Source organism: Nyctibius grandis, chromosome 6, assembly GCF_013368605.1.
Source record: "Nyctibius grandis isolate bNycGra1 chromosome 6, bNycGra1.pri, whole genome shotgun sequence".
NCBI lineage: Eukaryota > Metazoa > Chordata > Aves > Nyctibiiformes > Nyctibiidae > Nyctibius > Nyctibius grandis.
Window position 1 is genome coordinate 53,268,700 of NC_090663.1, and position 26,381 is coordinate 53,295,080.

Here is a 26,381-nt window from a genome sequence, read left to right on the forward strand (position 1 = left end):
AAAATCTGAAGAACCTTCTCTTTTTAAATACAGGTTAAAAAAATTACTATCATACTGCATTAATGGAATTTTTATTAAATACAAAGCTCTTCTGTTTGATGTGGAAGCAGATAAACATATCCCTTAAAGAAAAAAAAACAAAAACCAAACCCAAACAACAAAGAAAGACTACTTCTCTACTGCTTTAGAATTTATGAACGTGCTCCCATTTCTCCTAGACTTTGTAGAAAAAAAAAAAATTACCAGCAGGAACCCTTAGAAGAGTGCCTTATCAGGAACAGCCAGCCCAACCACTTGCTATTTCAGTTCTTCCAGCAATGTCTTATTTGTGTGCAATGAATAATCAGATGCTAGATATCATTAGAGTATGGCATAGTGAATAAATAGTACCCACAGGCTGGGGTGGAACAGCAGCACACAGGCCCAATCAATCTTTGCATGTTTAAATTACATGTTCTTAAAAGCTTAACACTTTGCCTGGATTCTGCATATCATCCTTACTGCTAGAAAAGTTGCTGACAACAACAACAACAATCATCAGTGAAAAAAAAAAATGCTGTAACGCAGGCTTCAAAGAGCTTCCACACTCCTCTTTATTTCAACAGAGACCATTAGTTAAGGTGCTTTCAGATTCTGCACTGCAGACAGGTTGGCAGAGGTGGCCGTTTAATAAGCTCCTAACAGTCTTTGGCGGGTATCTGAGAGCAGTTCCTAAGGCAGAACCCCCAAACTACTAGTTTCTGTAGCGGGGCATCTGTGGAGCAGGGGCTCCCTCTAAGGGGGCCGAGGAGGAGACTGTCATAAGCTGTCCAGCGTGCATTCTCTCATTCACCCGCAGTTCACAGCCATCCTGTAGCATCCTTACAGCTATCCTTGCAATGTTTTTGGAGTCATCAAGTCCACTGTGAGGTCTCCCATCATAATTCATGCCCAGCTTTTCAAGCATGATTGTCAGCTTAGTCTGGTTCCTAGGAACCTGATGGAGAAAGTTAAGCACATTCAAGAATTAGGTTCTGTACCAAGTCTTTTTAATCTAACACAGTGCAGTAGAAACATACATGCAGATTTTAAGTCTACTTAAGTCACATACTACTTTCATGTTGCCTTTTGTCAGATCACTAACAATTTAACTTCAAAGCACCTTAGTGAGACAGACACTCTCATTTTCACAGAGGAGACACAGTCAACAGGAGCTTGGCTAGACTCAGGATAATGTCAGGAGCCTCTCATCATTACCAGCATCAGCTCAAGATGTGCCAGGGCTGGCAACAGTGGAAGCCATGGCCCAGCTAGGTTTAACAAGCCTTATAAAAAAGGAATTACCACCCAAAGTGGCATTGAAGAAGGAATCAGATTTTGTTTTTCCTTTTGAATGCTAAGCAATTAAACAAGCACCAGGCTCCTGATTCTCACTGACATCAAGCCTCTGAATGCCTCCAAACACCACAGGAACAGATCAGCAACACCTATAGCAGTCCATGTGTACACGGATGACCAAGAGCATGAACAGACAAGGAAGCTTAATTGACTTACCCATGCAAAGTGCTACATCTGCAAAATCCCCAAGTCCTCTCTTGATTAACTACTAAATATACATTTGTTCTTTGGAAATGTCAAAGAAAAACAAAAGGGTAACTTCAAAGGAAAAATTTAGTTTGCTGTCTTGGTGGTGGTAGTTGGGGTGGGGGAACATGGGGCATGGCAAGTTCCAGGATATTACACCATACTATTTAATAGCTAGGCAGAATGGGGACAACACAGTTGCCAAAACCCAGCAATATGCACTCCAATAATAACACCCACAAACTGGGCAGGGGAGACCTACCGCAAGTTGTGGAATATTCCACAGAAAAGTTACAATACATTCCTTGTCATTAATTTTATCTATTACTATTACTTAACAACAGATTCAACAGCAGCACAGAATAGCTAAACAGAAGCACTGAACAACTATAAATGCTACAACTGTTTGCATTTATTAAAAAAAAAAAAAAATCATAAAAAGTAAAAAGAAACTGACTCCTTCTAAGTTACAAACTTCATTGGCTTTAATGAAAAAGCACTCACTGCTCAACGGAGAAGGAAAAAGAAGGTATGTCTAGGTTAAAGCGGCTCTGCGTTCTAGCATGTTTCCATCAGAAACAGTCATGCAGAGAAGGCATCATAACAAAGAGAGCAATGGCGTAACCCTGTAATATTTGCCCAGCACAACGTAAAGCTCTTCTCTTATTAAATGTTAGCCTCTTTTTTTACTAGAGGTTACATTTAGTATGAAAAAGCCCTCCAAGAGAAGATTGTCAGCTAGGCTGAAATCACATTCAAACTAATGGTTTATCGTAGACTGACTAGGAATTCACGAGAATCTCCAATAACCCATTTTATGGTAATCTGACAGTGAAAAGAAAGCAGCAATAAGGTCCAGCACCGAATTTGGTATTACTTTTCTCATTTGATTCCACTGTAGATATGTCCTCATCTTTCTGTCCCCGTTACACTATCCAAAGTGGAGATATCTGAGGGTAGTGGTGCAAATAAGTTTTGTAGCATATGACATGAAAACAGGAAAAAATAATTGAAAAATCAATACAGTCTTTTCAGCTGAACTACTTCAAGACACACTTGATCTAAGAGCACCGGTATGACACTTCTAGACAATCCTTCATGGAGCATCTCCTGATTCTTAAAAACAAGATTAAAATCAAAATGCAGTAAATTATATGATCTTCAATTAGTAAAGTGAGATTTGGGCATGAAGCACATTTGAAAATCAGGCCTCAGGCAACTAGTTTAAGTACTATAGTTTTACACTACACAAGTAAAGGTGACAAGCACAACAAGACATTCTAGATTTGAAAAGAAATTTTCCCACAAGAGAAACAACAACTTGTACAAACCTTATAGAAGTTCCCGTATGATTTGCGAATATTGATCCACTTTTTGGCAAAAGAAGGGTATTTGATACGGCTAATACGGCACTGGGTGTTCAAAAATTTACTCATATCCCAAGACCTTAAAAAGTCAGAAGAGCGAAAAACATTAGTAATACATAATTTGGATGCCCTGTGTTCTACATATTGCACAGCTGTAGCACAGAAAGCTGTCTTGTCTTTGGTGATCAGTTGAAGGAAAATAGTTTAGGAAAAGCGCTTGCTACAGTCATAGTAAAGAATTTTTTAATATGAACTTGTTAATCATGGGGAAAACAAATAATGACATGAGCAAGATTTTCACTAGGATGGTTTCAGGTCCAGGATGGTTAAAACAAAAAATAGCACACCGAGTTTTCCACCTACCACATATACTCCACAAACCGCCAATAAACTAGATGCTTACAAAGCCCTTGCGGAAGCAAGCGACACCTTAAATTTTCCTGATTACTTGGGTATGCATGTATCTCTCTACTTAATGTCAGTAATTGAAACAAGACTGCATTTAGTTTTAGGAGAAACCAGACCTTTATGGAAAGAAGATTAAACTACAACCCTATGCACTTCAAGCCCGCCTTCCTGAAGGGAACCACCCCAACAAGTTTGTAAGCTTCAAGCTAAAATAAAGGCTTTTTTCCCTTCTCTTGCAGCTGTCTACACAATCTCACCTATATGACAGATTTCACTGCACCTATTTTCCTTGAGGAATTTCACTGAGGGGATTCCTCTGGAGTGGAATTCCAGACACATTCTAGGCCCAGTAATATAACCTGTCTTGCACCAGTTTTGCTTTAGCATTTTCTTTTTTTTTATGTTTATATTACTGTTGCTTCTAAAGACAGAAACCTGATCGTAGATAAAAAATTAGTCAAATAGCAGTATTTACCACAGTTCCTTAAAGTAAAGTTGGAATGACATTATTTTAACTCCCTATTTTTAAGGTGTACATGGATCTAAACTGTACAACTCAAGCCTTGTGTGACAGCTTTTAAATGGCTTCACTGTTCACACTGGACACAACCACGTTTCAATGACACAGGTTCTTCACCAGAGAAGACCTGTGATTTATAGTCATTGTCCAAATCTTCAGGAACTTAGAGAGAAAAGTCTCACGGCCAAAAAAAATTTCGCACTCGCTAAGTTGTGTTAGTTAAAAAAGCTTTGTATGTATCCATTCATCTCCTACAACACACTATTTTTGAAACCACTCATATTATAGACTAGAATATTTATCGTGTTTTACTTGACAGGAGTGTTAAGAAGTCATACTAAGATCCCCCATGCTCTTTTTTTCATAAACTCCAGTCTTGTTTTGGGGTTCAGCGCTCTTTGGTTCAACACAGTCACTGTAACAGAGCAGCACAGGACTGCCATTTTAATCCAGCACAGTAGAAGACCTACTCCAGGCAAACAACAGGCACAGCAACATGAAAATGCAACATTCACCTCAACATGGCTAATGTTAAAAACTCCCTGTCCTACTTAAATCTCTCATTCCAAGAGACAGAGGAAAGCAGACATGTTAACAGAACAGTAATGTTTCACGGCTAAAAAGCAAGCATCACCTACAGAAAAATTCCCTGGCCAGTGCTATATAAGATAAGGCTCAAACAGTATCTTTCATCATACAACAAAGCTAAGATCACAAGAACAATACCGCATCACAGATGTATCTAAATCTCAAGATCTGTTCACTTTGCAGTCATTAGGAGACTTGATTTTCCACCCAGCCTTTGGGAGAGAGCAAGTTCAGGTGTCAGTTCAAGGACTAGTCAATCCCTCACACACAAAGGTTGCCAGAGGTGGGACTCACAAGAGCCACAGTCCTCTAAGCCAAAGCAGAGAGCTTTCTGTGCTAGCCATTTCTCCTTGTTCGATAAACAGCATAATCCATTATTGCTTTCTGGTGAAATATGCAGGACGTATTAATAGTAACACTAACATACATCAGATACAACACAACCACTACACATCTCTGAATTCTTGGATTCAGGAGAGCATGGGAGTTGCTTAGAACTGAAAATTGCACGATGTTATTTTCAGGTATTATGTGCTATATGAAAGCTATATGTAAACAGAGAATTACAACAACAACAAAGGATAAAAAGTCTATTCAACATCATTTAGTTGCATAAAGAAAGCTAGGAAAGAAACAGTGCCATCTAATGGATTTCAGCTTCATTTCAAATTGTTTAGTTCCGCTTTTTGCATTTTCCCAAAGGCTAAAATTATAATAAAATGGCAAAATGGCAGTATCACAATCTACCTATAACAATACTCTCACAAAGATTAAATGTTGTTTTGCAGTTTTAGATTGTGCTGAAGGTTGCATAAGGACATACCCATCTGTCAACATGGAATAGCTATACTTTGTTCCCAGTTCTCGCTGCCTCATCCACTCTACGACATTCTGCAGAACTTGAGGAAATGTATCAGCTTTATCAACAATGTCCTAAGAGAGCCGAAAAAACAAAAGGGAGGAAGATTTTTTCAGAAAAAAAAAACAGCATGAAGTGTAAGAATTATGTTGGTATATAGGCACTCACTAAATTGGCTTCACAAATATCTTTAGAAACAGATTACACATTAAAATAAGCAGACAATTGGACAGATTTTTCTAAACTGAAAGAAAAGCACCACAAAAGCACCACTAGAAGAGCCAACCTCCAAATGGCACCTATAAAGTAACAAGGTTAGCCAGCTGTTGAACTTGGATTAAAACCTTTGAGCTTTTTTGCCAGGCTCCTGCTCAAGTCACTTGATTGCAAGCCATTGCCATCGTTAAAACTCTAAACTCTTTAGAATAAAAATCTTAGAAGAGGAACTGATGCAATTCAAAAGGTGCTTTCCTCTCCTAAAGATTAAGTTTCTACACATGGATTACAAAGTGAATGCTTTTCCCTACAGCCCCTTACAAACACCTAAATGACAAACTTAGTGAAATCCATTCTGTGATAATTGGTAGAGGGGGAAAAAACAAGGAATAAGAGAATAAGCCTGACAAAAAAATTGCCATGAAAGATTACCAGTCTGAAAACATCAACACCACATCTCTTTTTTGCATATTTTTTCCTGAAGAAACAAAAGTGAAAATTACCTGAGTGATTCCTGTCAGACTGATGCAAAAGTTTGAAAGCTTGGGATTAACCTCTGGCCTCACGTATTGCTGAAAGGTATCCTCCTGTAATAAGAGAATCAAACACTCAACAGCAGCACACCATGCAGCCCGCAAGGCAACTTCTTTGGCTTGTCCATGGCCAAAAGGCAATAGCGGCTACTTGTCCTGCTGGAGGCAAAAAGGAGTGTGTACCTCCCGAGCCAATAACAGCCTCCTGACTGGCCATCATGAGACTCCCAATGGGACAGATGGATGGCTTTCCAACCAGAACACATCCTTCCTCTCAGCCAGTAGGCACCAAAGAGCAGGGATGTGGATGTAAGAGGGGAGAAGGTCAGACTGCAATAAAGGGAAGGATTTGGGAAAAGCATAACACGAGTAAGGAAAAAAGAAGTGAGAGGCATGAGCAAAGCCTGATGTTTTGTAGGTGGTATCTCTAAAGGCTCACCTGTAATTCAAGGAAGGCAACTGGCCGCACATCTCACGAGGCTGCATGCAAGTCATACACCTCTGGATGCCAGCCAGTCGGAGGTAAACACAACGACCTCACTCTGAGAAACTGAGCAGTACAAGAGTGAAGACTACATGCAAGTTTCATGGCAAAAAGAAAGCCCCAAATCCCTCCTGCTATACAAACCCTTTTGGACAGGAGAAAGAAACACACAGTTTCCTACTGCTCTAAAGGTAATAAAACAATCTTGGTAATCTGCCCAATCCTCTTTCTGCAGTTAGTCATACATGCAGGTATGCTCTAATGTAGCATCACAGTGATTACTGGAAATCCTCCTCCTCTTAAAAGTTCTTGATAAATGAACTATTAGTCAGAGGAGCGTGCACTTCCTCCATTTCACTGAGTCACTCAGTTTCAGTTAGACAGCAAGTTGCTTTTCCTAAAGAAAGCTGTACTGGAACAGAGCACTTGAGGCTGTTAAATGCCTACTAAATGTTTAAAATCAGGTTACACAGCTGTCAATTTGTCGGGTACATTGTGGAAATAGTCTAGCTCACCAAGCAGCAGAATTCACTCAACCCCACTTTCTGGACCTCTGCATTAGTCTCTTCTAGATTGCCTCACACAGGACCACAGGACTTGCTAATTGTTGTTTATGATGAATCCCTTGAGTCCTAGAAATAGCTTTGTGGATCTCAAAGCAGGGAAAGAAGTGGGATAGAAATAAAGATTTGTTTGTATGTAAGAGGCACAGACGATAGGTCTTCATGAAAAAAAAAAAAAGCTATTTTTAATGAAGTTCAACATCTACCTAAAAGCTAACCTAGACTTTCTGAAGCAAAGACGTTACATTGAAGAACAGCATGCTGACACAGTAATTAGATCACTTACTATTTCCAGGGTATGCGTGTTTAGTAAGACAACAGGAAACTCAATTATTTCATGTATGAATTCAGGTGGGTTTCCTTCTTCACATGTTGCTTCAAAGTCAACAACACAGATATAGTCATAGTAGCTGTCTCCATTAATGGGCTCCTTCTGCATCAGCTTCTGTTTCTTATAATAGTTTTTCAGTCTCTTTTGCAGCACATCTTTCACTCCTCTTAAAGAGATAAGGAAAGTGACAAAGATCACACTCATTTAATTATTTCACCATTGTAGAACTGAAGCTATATTTAACATTCAAAAGTTCATCATTTATTAACCTCATTTTGAACACCAACACTTACAAAGTCTGAATTCAATTTTATCATACAGTTAACGCTCCATTATCTGGGATAATGCAGAGGCTGCGATACCCCATGACAACTAAAACATCTACATAATATCAGTATTTGGGGACAGGCTGGGAAGCACAGTGCCGAGACACTCTGCAGTCACCTCCAGTTCAGCAAGACTCAGTAGCCAAAGCTTTTGCAAAGCCCAAGTCTTTGTAGGTTGTTCCTAGATGACCTCTCGCCCTGGAAGGGCGACCTCGAGGTCCCTTCCAACCCTTAACCATTCTGTGATTCTGTGAAGCAGTATCACTTCACCCGTATTTCCCCGTGCTCTCTGCCTGAAGTGACTGATGCCCGAAGTATTTCTGCATCAGTGGCACAGATAATTCAGAATCCAGCTAGAACACCCCAATTCTAAATTTGTCTCAATTTAAATCTAAAATTGAGCTTGCATAACTCAATTAAAACAAAGTATTCAAGATTTCAGTTGTCAGAAAAATTTCCTGATCAAGATCCTGCTTTTCAGGAGGTTTGTGGCTAACACATAGATTCACCCTGGCAAATGACTGAAGTTACTTACTGCATCTTTTTAATACAAACATTGTAATATGCAAGTGCAGGTGCCAGAACTGCCACATACCAAATCAGAGCTGAATAAACAAGGCTAATTTACTCTTCGAAGGAAGTTATTTTTAAAATTACACATTGCAAATGAAATCACAGAAGCCAGGAGCTACTTGTAGCAAACGGTATTATCAGAAAAGCTGCCCACTGATCCACAAGGAGAAACTGGAATCAGACTACTAAACTTAATTGAACATATTGACAAAAGAAGTCTAGCTTAGCTAAAAGAAAAGTTTAAAACTTCCCTCATTTACAGCTGAATAAAAAACACAAAGAGAAAATCAATAACCTAGGAGGAAACCCCAAACACATAATTTACTATTTGAATTCTGCTTTTTATTTTAAAATCAAAATAACTGCTTAACAGCTGTACAAATCTAACCTGGTTTACTAAAAATTTTAGCAGGTAGTCATAAAAATATTTCCTCCTGGAGAGTCAAATTCATTTAACTGAAGGAGGAATTTAAAAAAGCATGCAGCCAGAACATCTGCAGACAGACGGAGTGGAAGTGGCAGGCTGCACTTCCCACCCACACCATTTTGTTTTTCTTTTATTCTGTTCAAATGAATCTCTGTTCCTTCCTTTTTTTTTTTCCTCTGAACATCCTCTCTGCTACAGTTGCCTTCTCTAGAAGGCCAGACGTCTCCTTTTAGACTCCATCTCACCTTTCATATTCCCTTTTTCTCCAGAGCAGTAGCTTCTCACTGTGCTAACTCCCCAACACCACCACCACTACTTCATTACTGCTGCTGATAGAAACAATATGCTTTCTTTTTCCCAGCCGATCTTCTTCTCAACAGCTCAAATTTGTCTGGCCACAGCAATATCAAAGGGCCTTTGCAGGTCATTTCCGATAGAGCAGAAGCTACTCTCTCATATTCCTAGCCCCTTCCTCCTCCTCCTCCTCAATGAGCACAAATCCAGTTTATAATACATTCACCTATTCATGTTATTCTGTCTCATCTCTTCTGATTAGCAAACTCTCCATCTAAAGGTACCTGTCCTCTGCATCGATTAAATTCTGAGCCCTATCACCACAGGGGTTCTAGCCAATATCAGATCTGTACTGGGTACAGTAAATAAAAATATGTATGTTCTGAAGCGAGGTTTCTCTACACTGAAGGTCTACACCACCACCTGAGAACCCTTTTGCAGTTCTTCAGACCTATCTTTACCCCTTGATCAAAAACGTGTTGAGAAGAAACCTACAGTTACACATTCTTTCATTTCTTTGCGTTACCAGTTGAGACAGCACACATTTCTGACAACACATTAAGCAGCATCACATGCACTAATCCTACAACAAAAGCAGCATCAAGACTGCATGTAAAACAACTGGTGTTTCGTGGTGTGTCTGCTTTTCAGTATATTTTTGAACTTTAAAATAATCATCCCTTATGTCTCTACTGCTGTCAAAGAACAATTAAAAGGTTTACAAATCAGTCTAACCTGGTTTCAAGCTTGAACTCTGCAAGTTTACTCCTGAGCTCATCTCTGGTCATTCTGTTGATATAACCATTGGTTATAGCAATTTCTTTGTAAACTGGATCACTGAAGTCACTTGAACTGGCAGTTGAGTTTTTCCCATTAGTTTCTTGATCGCTGATCCTACAACGCTGCCTACCCTAGAAGAAAGAGAAATACGAAGGTCATTTAGGAAGGTCAAAACATGAAGCTAGAGCATTAAAATTTACACGTCGTTTCGGCACCAAAATGCAGTAAAGCATCACACCATTTCACTCATGATCAAACTGAGCGAACTAGCTGATAGACAGGTAAGAAAATCAATACTGAAGGCTGCTCTGAAACACCGTTTTCCTTTTCACTTTCATAAAAATCAACCGACAGAATAAAGGGATACTAACACACGTGCCTGAAGTCATACCAAAGAGCAGCTCTAAGAGACAAAACCCGAACGCGTGTCCCAGTTTCAACGGAAAAAATTAGTTCTCCGGTATGAGCTTGACCAGCAGGAAGAGATTCCTCTCGGTACCTTAACTAACCAGAACCTATACCGACACACGGACAGAGAGATGTCCAACGCTGTGTCAAACAAACAAAACAATAAATAAAGAGGAAAAACTAAAGGCACTTTCGCTCTAAACGGTTATTCGCAGCCTCTGTGGGGCGAGCACACCGCGGGGCCGGCCTCCCCCAGGCCCGCCGACGCCACAGCCGCCGGGGCCTCCCGGGCCGCGGGCGCAGACGGAAGGGCCCGTGACACCGGAGGCGGCCCCTCGGTAACGCGGCACTGGGCCCCGCCGCACAGCCTGGCCCCGGGAACCACAGCAAGCCGGGGCGAAGCGAGGCCTGAGGCGGGCGGCGAGCACCGCCGCCATGGGCGCGCCGCGGGGCGGCCTCTCCGCATGCGCGGGGGCAGCGGCGGGCCGGGGGCGCATGCCCGGCACGGCCAGCACCGCCCGCCCGTCCCCGGCGGGGCCGCCCGGCGCATCCCGCCGCCCCAGCGCACTCACCGGCGGGCAAGCGGCGGGGGCGGGCGGCGCCGGCGCCTCGTTGGGGGCAGCCTGCGGGCAGTTCTCCTTCTGCTCCTCCATGGCGGCGGCGGCGACAACGGCCCGTCGGGGGGCGGGGAGAGCGCGGGGCCCGCCCCTGGGCTGGCGGCCGGCCCCGCCTCACGCTGCCGCTTCCGCTCTCGGCGCGCCGCCGTGCTCCAGGAGACTCGAACAGTTGCTCAACCCCGGCTCCCACCATCGCCGTCCGGGATAAAAAACGGCCGGGGGCATGTGCCACGCGTGCCCGGCCTGCCTCAGCCCCTGCCTGTCCCGGCGGGCTCAAGGGCAGCCCTGAGGCCCGCCAGCCTTCGGCCCCACTCCTCTGCGGCAGCCCCTCCGCCTTTGTGCTCCTGGCATCGGCCCTCCTGGGCTTTTGCTGAGTAGTCTCCTGGTTTTGGGGTCACAGCAGCTTTCTGGAAGCTCTGGCCATGCTATGGGAAAAACGCGCTGGACAGACACACTATTTAAGCGTCCATGTTCCTCTCCTGACTTTGCACAGGGCATCCTAATCTGGGACACCCACGGGGTGTGGGTGGTCAGGTCCCAGCCACCAGAGCAATTCAGCTGGCCCCCATCCCCTCCGAGCCCAGGGAAGCTGCCTCCTGCTCTTCCCCCTGTCCCTTAATCTGCAGTCAACAAGCTGAGTTGGGTGGACCGCACGAGTCAGGTGTGAGCCCTCTAGGTCTTCTCAGCCAGGAGGTAAACGCAAACAGAAGAGGCCTCTCAGTCCATCACAGGTCAGTTAATTTTCTCCTCATTCTTTCCATAGCCCTGGAGCGCAGTCCAGGCACAGCCTCAGAGATTTCCTGTCTGTCCTGCAGTGATAGATGCCAATGCATGTGTGGCACCCACCTGACTGATGCAAGCACCCCAACACCTTCACATTTGCCAGCCCCTAAAGAGCCTGGCATCTCCTCATCTGCCCTGCTGCAGCTGCAGCCCAGCCACCCACCCTGAGTCTTGCCTCCTGTCTCATTCTGGCACGCCAGCATCTTGTTGCAGATACTGCCATCCGGTCCCCTAGACCTGCTGCACAGCATCACTGTGTTCATTGGGGTTGCCACAGAGGTCTGTCTTGTCTTCTCCAGATGAGGGTGGTGATTGAAATACGGTCACACACACCTGCTCCGGGCTCTTTGGGAGGGGACTCACTCTACTTTTAGTTCACCCTCCTGGCACTGCCGCTAACACCCATGTTAGCAAGCAGAGGGCCACCTGTCTTACTGCTCTCACCTCTGAACAACGTGGCACTTGAGCAGGGCTCACAGGGAGCCAAGCTTTACAAGAAAGCAAACAACATAGTACCAATGAGAACCACTGAGCTGGCCTCACAAACCCACAAAACACCCTAAATGCCGTAGGGAAAAAGCTGTTCCCCAGAAATCTCCTGCCCTGCTGGGGTGGACAGTGGTTCACAGATGTTAATCCAAACAAGGGGCTCCATGCTCAGATTCACTCAATGTCAAATCTCTTGATGATTTTGCAAGTCATTTGCTAACAGTGCTCTTAAAAGCTCTCACTCCTGGATTCAGAAAACCCCAGATGTACCATTAGCCACAGACCCTTCCAGAGGTAGGGCCTAAGGAGGCACTGGAAGAGGAAAAACAAATCGAACTGCCAGGCCTCTCGAGATTGAGATCGCTTTTATTTTCATTTGTTTTGGCGAGGATGTGTGGGCGAGTGTGGGTGTGGTGCGTGCATGTCTGGGCATGCATGATGCATGTGTGCGCAGAGTTCTGCCCAGTGTCGTAGATTATATGAATAGCTGCAGTTACAGTCCGTGAACTGAGCCATGAAGCGCTTGATGAGTGCTACACTGAGGCCTGCTTACTTGCGTCTGCTTGTGCTTACTGCAGTGCAGCATCTCCACCTCCTCGCACTGCTGTTCCAAGGATGCTAGCCCAAGTTCCCATCCAAAGGGCGCGGGAGGAGCTGAGCTCCGGGATCTGGCTCTGCAGGAGTGAGACGGCAGGTTTTCACCTCACTTAGTAAGCTCCTAAATACCATTTGCCTTTAACACAACCATATCTGTCTCCTCCCAGTGAGGAGCCCCTATTGCTCTGACAAATTTTAACCACCTCAGAGGTACAAAGGGGAAAGGAACAGGGTCCCCATGTGAGCTCTGGTGCTACAGCACAGCCAAGCACATCTTGGGTTCCTGCGAAAGCAGCACCCAAATACACTATTGAGTTTTCATAGCCACTGTGGAACTGTAGCATGGGGGATGCTGCAAGGGAGATGACCCATGCTTCCACACCCCCCAGCCTCTTCCATCTGATTTGAGAGACCACAAGGCAGGTTAAATCCCAATCTGGTCTCTATTTCTGTGTAACTTTAAAGCTGAATCCCCCAAGCTCAGAGCAGAGAGAATGCAGAAAGAACAGCATTGCCACAAAAGGAGACTAGTCAAACCTATCCTGGCCTTGTGGCAGTTGGAAACAATCTTTTTTCTCTGACCTTTTTGCCTTTAGCAGAGTTAAAGCAGAGGTGTCCCACCACCCAGGACCCTCTGCAGTTGTCAGAGGCCTCCAAGTACCCCTGCGAGCCCTAAGATGAGCTAGATGTGCAGCATCACCCTTTGGGCTCCCTCTCACTCTACCTCAACAGATTTGTGTGCTGCTTAGGGACATGCAATTTCTCATGTTACACAGACCCAGCAGAAGGATAGCAGTATCCTGGGAGTTTCACTTGGACGGATGCAGGATTTAATCCCAGGTTTTGCTTCAGAGCTTAACAACAAGGTACTCCGGGACATGTACCAGGTGCTGAAAGTCCGGCAGTGCAAAGCAACTTGCCAGCTTTGCTTCCAAACCTGTCTGCACCAGTTTCAGTCGGAAATCAACTGGTCAACAAGCAAGGGGTCTGTAAAACAATAAGCAAAACCGGCACAGTCCTCTCGAGTGAAGTAGGCATCTAGTACCAGGAGATGCTCCTCCTGTTCCAGATGGGTTAAATTCACTGTCAGCTCCATGGAGAGACAACTGATGCCCCAGTCCTTTCTGCCCTCTCCATACACCTGCAGTAAAGGCTGCAGGGTGCTCCGCAAGAGGCCTTAGTAGTTTCTAACAGTTCAGTAACTCTCCAAGTAGGGACAAGAACAGGAATATAATACATGCCCTGAACTCAGGTATCTCTGCTCTTGGGGCACTGCCTTCAAGCCATCTTTCCTTGTGGCGTGACTCATGAAAAATGACAGATCCTTCAAAAATATGGGGCCCTCATCCGTGGGGCTCAAGGATGTTATGCGAGGTCTAACAGGCAGGAGCTCAGTAAAGGGAAACTGTATGCAGAGGACTCCAGGATGCATCCTTAAAAGAGTGACAGCAAAATCAAAAGAACGATCAGCCACTTGGCTTGGTTCTCCTGCACACATGTCCCACCTGGCAGTTGCAAAGGGGAGATGTTTTTGAACTGCATAGAAAATTAAATGGCTTTTGCATATTAAAAAAATACAGATGAAAACAGTTACACCAGTTACTAAACAGTGGGTAGATGAGCAATCACCATTTCATGTTAAATAGACCCAACCAGACTGATCTCCATATTGCCACACTCCTGGCATTACGGCTTCAGTGCGCACAGCAGACTGAGTGCCTGCAAAGGCCAGGTCATGGCGTGGTCCCGCTGAGGTGGCACGCCCCGGCAGGAGGGCTGCAGTCCCAAGGAGCAGTCTCTAAAATGTCTCCTCTGTCCTCTCACTCCTTCGATGCTCACACATCCCAGACCAGATGGGCGCTCTAGGAAACAGGCCTCTGGCTGGAAAAGGATTCCAATTTGTGGTTTCTTTACAACGTGGTTTCCACACAACGTCACAGCAACAAATTGCTAGTTTCTTCCTGTGGAGGACGGAAAGAGAGAGGTGAGTGGCATCAAAGAGAGGAGGAGAAGGCTGCCCACCACAGGAGGTGACAGGAGGGAATGCTCTAACATAAGTTCTGACTATACCAGGGCCCTTCATGTCTCATGGGCAGCAAGACTCGGGACAAGGGAGTTTCCTAGCACTATTCCTGACACCATTCAAAGATCTCACCTCCCTTCAACTCCCTCCAGCCACCACGGGCAATTTCTAGTCCCCAGTTTATCTACAGCAATACAGAAGCATGATCAATCAATGCTTCTCACTGACACAGGAAAGGTTCAAACGCCCACTGCCAGAGGTGGCAGGTCAACACATGAAATCTGAGCCCAAGCTCTCTCCCCAGCTGGAACAATACCCTGAAGAGACACAAAGCTGACTGAGCTGCCAGCTTTTATTTGGCTGCTTTCCTCACTGAAGTGAGACACAGTGGCTTGATTTCTTCCAACTGGCCCCTGCAACCTCCCACTAGAGTGGATTCTGTCCTCCGTTTCCCAGTGTTAAGTTCCTGCCAAAGGGGATATTTGCAGCCCTGCACACAAGGCCAGTATTTGAAGGACAAGAAGGCAGGGCAATGTCACCTGTGCAACAACAGCAGGTCCCAGCAGGACGCACGTCAACGTCTTGCACTGGTTGCAGGCCTGGCCAGCCCACATCCTGGTGGGGACTGCCCGCTGACCAGTATCACCCATCCCAGGTCTGGGGGAAAGGGCCTCTGCCCCATGCCTGCCATCACAGCCCCACGGGTTAAGAGCTGTACATTAACACAAGCATTTTAAGTTGCTCATCTCTCAGACCTCCATCAGCATCTGACAAAGTGGTCCTGGCTCTGGAAGTGCCTGCCTCCTATTTCATTTACACTAAATCAAATATTTGCACGGAGCAGGACTCATACAGTCCAGTTATCAGGGCTGAGCTGTAGAGCACAAACTGACAGCAACAACTTAGAAGTCCTCAAAACCACCTAGTCAGGAGAGAAACTAGTGCTGTGGTGTCAGCGCTCAGCCTGCCCTTTCCCACATCTGGCCTAGGGTAGAACGGCTGCGCAGGAAGCACGGTTGCGAGGGCCGGCCCAAGGGGATCAGGACCAGTTTGTACAACACAGCCACACGCTGCTTCACTAGATCTCTGCACACAGATGGCCAGGTAGCTTTGCTATGAGGACCCAGATCTAGGTTTCTGCTGCTCTAGGGGCCACAATGGATGGAGAGTACCGCAATGGCAACTCCAGAGCATCCAGACAGGGCTGACCATAAGCTGCTGGGGGCCAGTAATAAGGAAGAAATGGCAGGTGCCAGGGGCACACTGACTGCCCTTCTTCTGTCCCTGCATGATTACAACACATCCTTACTACTTCATGGCACAGTGTATGCAAATGCACAAGGCAGGAAACATTTCCTTGTGCCTGCTTCTCTTCCCGCTCTGCCGGCCACCACCCAAGTCTGCTGTGTGGGACACAGACAACTGTTTTGCAGTGGAGCAATTTTAAAGGCTTCACAGCATCAACCCCCTCCCCAACAAAGCCTTGGCCTACTGCCACAAAACTCACTTGTCCAGGAACAAATCCAGGGAATCCTGCTACAGCTCATTTCAAGAGACTTTCCTCCAAGCAGGTCTGAATTAAATGGTACCAAGAACATTTTTACATTCATCATGAGATCCAAATGGGTTTTCAACACGCAATCAATGGGTCCACAGAATCCTATCCCCAGTGCTTCCCCTCTGGCCAGTGGCCCCTGCCATCTGCAGCAATCGTTTTACTTCATGCCTCGTTGTTGTCCCCGACCTCCAGGTGACTGCATCCACTCCAGCCACAAGGCCCCCACCTGGGACCTGCCCCCGCCCCACAGCATTTCAGAGTCCAAAGTCCCATCGATCCCCGTCAGCATGCAACTCCACAACTGGAGAGATGGGAGCACTGCAGAGCATCATCAGCCATGTTCTGCCCGGTGGAAAACCTTTGGCACCAGCACTGACGACTTATCTGGAAGAGGAAAAGATAAAGTAATGTAGCACGAGCACTATGAACTAGTGCTCGTGACAAATAACCTAAGACACACAATTTTCTCTAGGCTTCTAAATAGGCAGGGTGAGGTCTTTAAAATTAACCAGGCCTTCTTAAGAACACAAGTTTCCTGCCAGCAGAGTGACTGTGAAACTGGGACACAGTTGTTAGGCACTGTGGAAGGCAGGCTGGAGGACAGTATGACAAGTGCACAGGCATAGCCTGACAGCACAGTACAACAAAAATTGCAACCTCAGATTAGAGATGTGCTGAGCCAAGTACACACACAGGAGGACCAAATGAATAGACAGTCGTGACCTGTGACTCACTATCAGGGCAGATACTTAGTTTCCTGCCCCATATGGCACTTCAACTTCACCTTCACACACAGCTCAACAGCCACCCATGACCAAAGCTATTCTCCAGCAGGATGAACCTATTTTGGGGTGGGAGAGTACTGAACTGAGAGAACAGCATCCAAAGCTACTTTCACACACTGAATTCAAAGTAATAGGCATCAACATGCATCAGAGCAGCAGCCACCAGCAAGATATCTGACTTGCTCCTCTAAGCTCCCTGCCAAACTCCCTTGTGCCACTCCAAGGAGAGCAGGCCACAGCTGCATTTCTGTTCTACAAGAAAACCCATGCCTCAAAAAGCCAAGGCACAGCCCGTTTTTGTGAGTGTTGTTCCACATTTGCTCCCACCACAGCACAGCTCTTTTTTCCAAGCATATCCCCACTCTGTGGAGTGAAGGACACGTGGGCTATTGATACACAGGAGGGCAGGGCTTCTGTCCGGAGGGACCTCACCAAGTTGGAGGACTGGTCCAAAAACAGGGCTGTGAAATTCAACAAGGACAAGTGCATAGCCATACATCCAGAACAGGACAACGCCATGCACCACCATAGCCTGGGGTCCAGCTGGCTTAGGATCTGGTGGAGAACATGTTGAACATAAGCTAGCAGTGCATCTTCATGGCAATGAAAGCCAAGCTGTAATAAGGGAGAGTTAGATGGGACAGAAGGAAAAAAGTTCTGCCCCAGGAGAACAGCGTTAACTCTGGAGCCCAGAGAGGTGGTGGCACCTCCATTCTTGGCAGTCATCAACCCTTGCCTATACAAGCTCCCAAGCAACCTGACGTGGCTGTGAGGGTGGCCCTGCTTGGAGCAGGGGGGTGGACAGAGACCTCCTGAGGTCCCATCCTACCTAAACCTGACCATGATTGTATTATCTCCTGATGTGTCGTGCCCGCTATGCGTGTCTGGCATCTGCCACAACACAGCTCAGGAAACACCTCACCCCATTTTACTGTACCTCTTATCCTTTGAGTGGGCTGTCTATATTCACAAATAATTAGAACTGTCCCCAGGCTGCTGGGCTGCTACCTTCCAGAAAAAAAATGCTTAGTGAGGGCATGTTTTACGTAGGTTTTCTGGTGTCTACTGAGAGGGGAATGGGGGTCTGCTTTCAGGTCTCACTTGGAACAAGGGCTGATCACAGTAGGAGTAGGGGGGTAAACCAAGGCAACATTAACTCGCTCGCTGCCGTTCTTGGGACAGATGATCTCCGCCAGTCCCTCTGGTCTTGGCTGACTCAGCAGTTCTCCTGTGAATAAGGGAAAAGAATAAAAACATTTAAGCATCAGCAAGGCAGTTTTTGCAATTTTTGCTTTTAGCATGCCCTTCCCTTCGCCCTCACCAAGCAAACGTCCACAACCGATGCAAGTGAACACTGTAAGGGGGCTTACTGGTCCTGCAATCCAAGCAGGTCTCATCCGTGTAACCATGGTGAATGTCCTGGTGATTACAGCTTGGAGACACACTGCTCCACACAAATGTAACATCTGCCATCTTTTCTGTCTCTGCTTTGAATCACTGCACACAGACTTGAGAGCTCCTTAGGGATTTATAGCATCTAGATGGAGCCTAATGACATGGAGGTTTTAGGAGTAGGTGTTTTATTTAGGCTTTGGGGGCAGATGGGATACAGAAGTTTACCTTCAATCTCCATGAAAGGGAAGAAGCTGACCTGTAGCATCAGCAGGATAATTGGTAAACAGAAAGCTACAGATACAAGCCTTAGTACTCATAGCTGCATACTACAGCCATCCACACCCACAAAGCTACCCAAAAAGTAGCTGTCTTTCAGTTCAAGCAGGATGTCACAAGGACCCTGCCAAGACCACCTTCTTTGGTATGAACCAGAAAGAAGATGGTTTGAAAGTACGGCCACAGACACGATTTTTGCATCACTTCAGTATTTCTTCTCTAAGAAATTCTAGGGAGGACCTCAAACCAGCCACAGACAAGTGTGCTTGACCTTTTCTGAACCCGTATGTTACCTCCTGTTTTGTCCCTGAGCAACCCTGCCCATTGCAGCTGTCCAGCCGTTGCTCCAGTACTGCGGTTTCTGAGCTGGAGATACCTAGGAGCTGGAGAGACCCTGCTGTTCTGCGCTGGCTGGCCAACCGCAGGGTGGCTCTTCTAGTTGCCAGAACGATATTTAGAAACAGATAAAAACACTTGAGAGGATTCCCCAACACCCCTCTCCCCAGGCGTGCTTGCCACAGCTGCCTTGGGACTGCTGCTGTGTCCTGTTGGGTTTCTGCACCACACTATACTCTGCTGAGCATGCAGATCCCAGCTCCCAGCCATCAGCTCTTCCCTAATGGAGGCAGCACCAGCTCTGCAAGTCAGTAGCAGTGGGAGGCTCTCTACCACATGGTAAATATAAATATATTTATAAAATATATTAAATAAATATATTAAATAAAATATATTAAATATAAAATACCTCTCCTAAATGAGTTGTGTCAGCTCCACTGTTCGAGTGCCAAGGTGGCAGTTCCCCACCGCTGGCACCCTTGCAGCATGTATTCCAGGGCAAGACACAGGTCAGCACAGCGAGAGGGGAAAGGCAGGTGCTGAAATGTGCCCAGCTCTGAGGAACACTTCCCCAACGGTTCGCTCAGAGCAACTCAAATTTCCTCCTGGCTCTGCTCCACACATGACTGGCCCCAGCAGGGCAGATTCCCCAGCCATCAACGTGCCATCTCCTCAGCACAGTCCAGCCACAGCTTAGACACCCAACAGCCCTAGAAGCACCTCTTGGTACCAGTCTGGCAGGTAGGGTCTGCTCTCAAAGGCACTCTGGGATGCCAGCATCCACGCCCAGCAAGGGCTCAATTCTTCTGCTGAGCATGCCCACATCGGTGCCGCACAGCTCTACCCAAGGCAGAGGCACCAGGCCACAATGGGCTTATGCCAGCTAGATCAGTGACTTCCTTTACAGAGGCAGGCTGGCTGTTAGCAGGCTGCAGTCACAGGTCCACACAAAACTCTCTGTACCCATCAAGCAAGCAGCCACTGTGAGCTGTCCCCATGGCCACTGAAACACTCAAGACAAATGGTCCTTGGACTCCCCTATTTTGAAATGCACTTGCAATAAATTCCTCTGCTGTTAGACAAAGAACAACAGGAAAATGTCTCCCTGTATCTAGCTGCGATTGTCAGGCACCCCACGAACACCAGAAAAGAAATCATGCTTCGAAGAAGTACTGCCCAGCCTGTGCAGCAATGGCACAACAGTCAGCCCCCTCATGCCTGAAGCCCCTCAAATGCCGCTTCCCTCCTCTCCTCCTCACACTGTTTCTCTTTTCACTTTCATGAAAAAGCAGATCCAAAACCCCTAAGTTTTTCCAAAGCAAGAACACATCATTTGGCACCATGAAAGCTGAGGGAAGGGCTTGGCAGGGAACACGGACACACACAATTCCCCTTGAGAGATACCCTACTTCTGGGGCCAGTAATTCCAGTTTGCCCCCATGGTCTGCAATCTGAATTCACATTTAGTTTGAATATCTACCCTTGTCTCACACCCACACTCAAACCTGAAGTGGCAGAGCAGCTTTTAAGCCATGCAGACACGTCTCCCAAAACAGAAGAATCGTGACGGCATTTGCAATTCAAAGTTAAATCTGCAAGGCAGCGTCCTCAATTACGTGAGCTGTCACACATTGAAAGGAGCATTGCATCCCATCAAGCACGTACACCTCAGGGCTCCGTGTCCCAGTGATTCCCAGGTTTCCAGCCCCAGGCTGACTTCCAAACTGCAGTACTGCTAACAGTACTGAAAACACGGGCTCTGAAAGACGAGTCATAAAATCAGTGCACCATTATATGCTTTAAAGACAGGGCTAATATCCATTAGATCTTAAACCAGAGGAGTGCAAAAAGACTGGTCTGTCTGCTTGAGCCTTCATTCCCATTTCCATCTCCCCACTTCAGGAATCCTTAGACGGGGATTTCTCAAGCAGAGGAGATTGCTGCAGGGTAAAACAGATGCCTGATATGCAGGCAAACCCCTTCCCACAGTTCTTCAGTCAACACTTGTTTGCTTAATGGCTTTACCTTCCCCTCTAGGTTGCCTTTGGGAGAAAGCTCACCTCACTCTGTCCCCAGCCCCATCCACACCTTCTCCAGCCCCACTCCCATATCCTGCGACGTACACGCTGCTCCCCAGAAGAAAGACTTTTCTCACAGTTACTCCATGAGATACATCACGCACCCATTGGGCAGGTCAGCTATGCATCCTTCCTATTCCTACCCCTCCCAGCTAAGGGATGTTCCACTACCTTCCCACCATAGTGTTCTCATCCCCTTGCCTTTGCAAACTGCTCGTCTTTGCTGCATAAACTCATCACAGTACTAAACCAGGCATAACTATCTAAATCACACTTCACATCACTGCTAAATAAAAGCCAGTGCAAATCGCATTGCAATATGCCATCTTCAGAGCTGTAACAAACTAGCATTGAGACACTGCTTGGATGCAACTCTCCAGGCCCAGAACCTCCTGGAGGTTTCAGAAACCTCACGTTTCTTTCCAGAAATTATTCAAACTGCAGGAGATTAGAAATAAAAGTCTTCAGGGCTGCGGCAGGGTGGGAAAGAGGTGATCAAACGAAGTATTGCACAGATACAAAAGAAAAAGCCAAGTGCCTGGCATGCGGTGGTGTTTGCTTGGTTTAACTCTTAAGTTTAAATGCAGCTGGAACAGCCCATGTCTGCAGCACTTGTTCTCCCCCTATGTACAGACTAACCAGTCTGTATTTTGATTGCACATTCCTTCATGAGCATGTCACAAATTTTACTGGAAACCTCAGTTCTGCCTGCCCTCTCTGAAAGGTTGCCCTGCAACAGCACACACACAAACCACGAAGCTTATCCTAGTCCCAACGTGGCCTTGGTTTTAATGTTAATTTCCACAGAAGCCACTGAGGTTTTAACCAAAACTCCAATTACTTTGTCTTAAGGCTAAAGACTAACACAGTTGAGTTTTTGAAGAACAATTCCATCTTCCAGGAGACAAATATGCATCACTGAGATTATTCAGCTGATGTAGCAGCATAAGCCCTATTTGCAAAGGCACTTTAATGCTGGGTACTTGCTGACCAAGGCCTGATTTTTAGATGCATCTAAGTCCCAGTTCAGGTGATAGCAGAGAGGCACCCACCAAGCCTGGTTAAAAGCACGTGCAAACAGACAGCAGATGCTTTAGAAGATGCTCCTTTGCTGCCTCTCCATTTACAATGGCACAAATGGTGCAGAGGAGTTGCATCTGTCCCATGGCCACCCTCCTGGTGTTTTGGCACAGAAACCGGTCTCCACAACTGGGTAAAATGTGCTGTACAGCAAGCTAAGGCTTACACACAAACCAAGACTCTGTCACGAAACTACCATGGTTGGTTTTGGCTGCAGTGTAAGATGGTTTGTAAACTCCCCCAGGCAGATGGGCTGAGCGAGTCATGCTGCCAACACCATTTAAAAGAAACCTACTACACGTGTGCAGTCACGGGCAAAGGTAGGAACAAACCTGCAGCCACGCCCAAAGCTCTACCAGAAGGGCCTGTTTTCTTTCAGCATTAGCTAGCTCACTCAAAGCAGGTATTTCTATGTCAGCAATATGTTTTTTGCTGCCACTGTTTTGTCCCAGAACACACACAGGCATTGGCCAACTTTGAGCCACCGACGCTGGGTTCCCGGGCCAGGCCAGTGCCTGCAGCCCGTGAGGATAACTGCACGTGCCAGACAGCACTCAACTGTGTATCGCCACTCAGCGCATGAGGAAGACATTTCTACTGCCACATATGCCCAGGAACACAGAAAAGCATCGGTGTACAATTTTTGGTCAAGTGCAGAGTTAGGCACATTATTCCTTCTGTCCTTGATTTACTGTGATTTGGAGAGGGATGCCTCCCTCAGAGCCCATGCCAGAGATCAGACCCATGCATGCTGCAAAGCACGCTTCACTGGCCTTTAGGAAATACCCGTGAAATGCCAGATACTCATGACAAATCAGAGAGTTAGGAGAAAGGCTGACAGCAAGAAAAGCAAGTACTTGAAGGAGTGTTCAGTTACTCCACGCTGGCAGCCAGACAAGGCCAGCTGTAAGCCTACTTGGCTGCCTAACAGACAGAAGGATTTTGCACACAAGGAGGAAAATCCCACCTGGACCATTTGCCTTCACACAGTTCCCACTGCCATGGCTGTGCTAAGTGGCACAAGGTTCCCTGTTCATGTGTCAACAATCTGCAGCAAAGGCACAGGAGTGAGAGACTGCTCCAGCCTGCCATGCCGTATCCTTTCTCTCAGAGCTCCCAGGAGAACACATTTGCACACTATCAGCCTGATGCTGTTTCTCATTTTCATGTTGTCATTCCTGCTGTCAGGACCTGGGCTCCATGGGACATTCGGCAAGCAGTGGATGAGCAGGACCTTGGCCCTGGCTCTGTGGTGCTGCTTCTCTCTCTTCAGTCTGCTTGGGACCTTGAAGATACATCACCCATGCTTCATGACAGGGGCATCAAACAGCCAAAACCAAGCTGTTCCTACATCCTGCCCTGCCTTAGCACTGACCCACTCACTCCACCTCATTCCCCTGAGCTGCTCCAAACCATATACCCACTGTTTTTTCCAGCCCCACTGCTCCTTTGCTCTCCTACCCCAAATCCCTTCTCACTCTTCCTCCTTGCTGAAGGCCTTCAGACACTCACCACTGCAAGTCAGGTTGGCAGGAGATAAACTTTACATCTCAGCCTCAACTGCTTCTCTGTCAAGCCTCCTTTGACTAATCCTTGCTCATGACATCTCTCAGCACAGCACCCAAGAGTCATGCCTTCAGAAAAGTAGAGAATTAAACACTTCAACACTGCCTGCATACCAAAAGCACGTGTCCCATGCTCAGTTTCCAACAGCAGTCAGAAAGCAGGGCTCACAAGAGAGCCCAAGGTCCCAGTACATCCCTCTGCTTCGCATGCAGTCCTACCCCCTTTCATCCATACAACTGCAAAGAGATTGGGGTTGAAGAAGCTACAGCTTCTCTGCCTGGTCATTAGTTGTTTTGAGGTTCACCAGCTGGCACACTTACACAATTAGATCAAACCTACCACAGAGGCAGGATGAGCTGAATAGCCACATGCGCAGGTTTCCCCCTCTGCACAGGCAATGCCCTCACACATCGGGACTTTGCAGCCAGCTCTACAGTAGACGAGAAATATGCCAGGAGTCTTGGCAGAAGCAGGGGGAAGGAGATGGCGTCTCACACCAAGCCTGCTTCTATTCCACACCATTTAAAACTTGTCTTCACCACTCTCTGCTTGGATGAAATGAATAAGTTGCTTCCTGCAAATGTTGCTGTGCATGACACACAAGCTTATTCTCAAGCACTGCGCACAGAAAATACTGCTCTGTATTGGTATGAATTTTTAATATGCTCCTCATAGCACTGCCTGCATGTCATGCACAAAAATATTCCCCATGAAGTTAGAACTCTGCACTTTCCTTGATTTATTTCTGGAGTCCTGAGTGACCTTATATACCTCGCCTGCTTGAAGCAGAGGGTTGGACAGAGTCCTCCAAGTTAGGACTTCATTTTCTTCTCACTGGAGGCTATTCTCCTGGCTGCAAACACAACAAAAATAAAGAAGCTGAAAGCAGAGATATCACAAAATGGAGCTGAGCAGGGTGAAATCCACATTATGAGCAGAAAGTTTCTCGAGTCTCACATTGCAGTCCCAGTTAAAGGAGCTTAAAACTAGCAAACAAAAACAACAACAAAAATGCCAGCCTGTGAAAGTGCCTCAGTGCAAGAGACCACTGTGGGGAAAAAAGCAACAGAGAGGAAAACCTTGAAGACAGAGCAGTTTCCTGTGGGTGCTCAGCTCCACTCCAGAGCATCACAAGTGCCAGAGGGGCAGGCTCAGCCTTGGGGCTGCTGGCTGACCCAAGCACCAGAGAGCTTTCCAGCTCTTGCATTCACAGCACCAGCTGCCTCTCAAGCCAGCACCTCATCTCTAGGCCTCACAGCTCTGGCTGTGGACATGTATATGGCTCACCCTGAATATTTCCCCCAGCTGCCTGCACAGGAGAATGTTTTCCCAAAGCTCTTAATTCAAGCCAGACGACAGAAGCACGAAACAACCTCTGTGGTAGATCTCTGGAAACAGGCAGGAGTGCTTTTCAGACTGGAACTGACAGGTCTAGGTCAAGGTTCAGGACCTAGAGCTGCAGTTCCCCAGGCCAGGAACCCCAGACCTGCTGCAGCAGCTGCACCCTGCTCAGCTCAAGCCCAAACAGCTTTCCCCACTGCAGCTCAGATCACCCTGCACTTTACCCAAGCAGCTACCAGGCTAATCACCCTGGCAGGAGGGGCAGTGCCAAAGGGTAAGGTGCTCTGCAAGGCCTGCCCAGGAGACGCAGGGAGACAGATGCTGTACCTGGCAATCGCTACCTCTAATTTTAGCCACTCAGGGAAGGGAAGAGGTCACACAAACACCAGCTAGAGACTGAAAGGCTTAAGGGGGTTAAATACCCTCCTCCTTCCCCAAGTCCTGACAGGGTCAGCTAGCTCTTAACTCCTCGGTGTCACAGCAGAAGAGGACATTGACGCACTTCAGCTGTTGCAAAAGCTCTGGGGAAGCCTGTGGCACTGGACCAAGCACACCTCTGGGTGGAGAACTTGAGTGGAAAGCATTTTAGATGCTCAGCTCAGCAGCTACAGGGGGTTAATTCAAAATGCCAATTTACATCTCATCCACTAATTTCCCCAACATGAGTTGAGATCATCCCCCACAAGCATGGCAGTACAAGGTTTCCAAGTATAAAGCTTGCAAAAGTCTATGTTTGTCTCAAAACATTAGTTAATTATCTTTTTCTCAGGCACATAGAAGTTAATTATAGTTAGAACTGCAATTCAGTTAAAAGCAAACCAAAAAACCCCACACATTCCCCAAACCACACAATTTGGTACTTCCTATCTCCGTACTCACAAAGCAGAATGGAAAGAACAGTAGGAAATCATCAAAACAGCTCCATCAAAACAACTCCAGGAGCAGTCATGAAGGTTTGAGTGCTTCTGTCTCCTTCTTACAGTATGAAATAAGCAGCTCAGAGAAATAAAGGATGGTTGACATCTAACTCATTCCTAAGCCAGTGCGGGTAACTGATCTACCATCAGTGTGGCTACATGACACATGCAACATCTCTCTCCTCTTTCTGCAACTCATGAAATACTGAGCACAGAGAACATTTATGCCAGGTAACACTGACATCTCAGCAGAAGATGTGCCATGAGGAGAGAAGACTGTGACTTTTGACACCACCGTGC

The 26,381-nt window shown here is 46.4% G+C and overlaps 2 protein-coding genes across 7 annotated transcripts in view; both read right to left on the minus strand.

Moving 5' to 3' along the window:
* Positions 1-569: 569 nt before the first annotated feature.
* On the minus strand, positions 570-10,931 carry ERI1 (exoribonuclease 1). Of its 4 annotated transcripts, none has more exons than XM_068403143.1 (7): positions 10,813-10,931; positions 9,788-9,963; positions 7,388-7,598; positions 6,025-6,108; positions 5,270-5,379; positions 2,895-3,009; positions 570-976 (listed from the first exon to the last, which is right to left on the minus strand). In XM_068403143.1, the coding sequence occupies exons 1-7, from the start codon at positions 10,891-10,893 to the stop codon at positions 734-736; spliced, it is 1,020 nt and encodes a 339-aa protein (XP_068259244.1). In that variant the 5' UTR covers positions 10,894-10,931; the 3' UTR covers positions 570-733. The 4 variants fall into 4 exon arrangements, with proteins under 4 accessions (XP_068259244.1, XP_068259247.1, XP_068259246.1 ...); XM_068403146.1 differs by lacking the exon at positions 10,813-10,931 and adding an exon at positions 10,224-10,691; XM_068403145.1 differs by lacking the exon at positions 10,813-10,931 and adding an exon at positions 10,212-10,691.
* A 1,546-nt stretch (positions 10,932-12,477) lies between these two features.
* The window catches only part of MFHAS1 (multifunctional ROCO family signaling regulator 1), a 35,256-nt gene continuing 21,352 nt past the window's right edge, over positions 12,478-26,381 (minus strand). The window contains exons 2-4 of one of the 3 annotated variants that reach the window (XM_068403956.1): positions 18,194-18,320; positions 16,257-16,691; positions 12,478-14,687 (exon numbers count right to left, since the gene is read on the minus strand). In XM_068403956.1, coding sequence (XP_068260057.1) covers positions 16,688-16,691; positions 18,194-18,320 — 131 coding nt within the window. In that variant the 3' untranslated portion in view covers positions 12,478-14,687; positions 16,257-16,687. Of the gene's footprint in view, positions 14,688-16,256; positions 16,692-18,193; positions 18,321-26,381 lie in introns of those variants that run through there. The other 2 variants (XM_068403958.1, XM_068403957.1) reach the window with 2 other exon arrangements.

Coding starts and splice junctions, on each gene's coding strand:
- ERI1 (XM_068403143.1), bottom strand. CDS start 10,893: ATGGAGGAGCAGAAGGAGAACTGCCCGCAGGCTGCCCCCAACGAGGCG. Junction 9,964..10,812: donor CCCCCGCCGCTTGCCCGCCG/GTGAGTGCGCTG, acceptor TCTTTCTTCTAG/GGTAGGCAGCGTTGTAGGAT. Junction 5,380..6,024: donor GTCTGACAGGAATCACTCAG/GTAATTTTCACT, acceptor CGGCTCTCTTAG/GACATTGTTGATAAAGCTGA.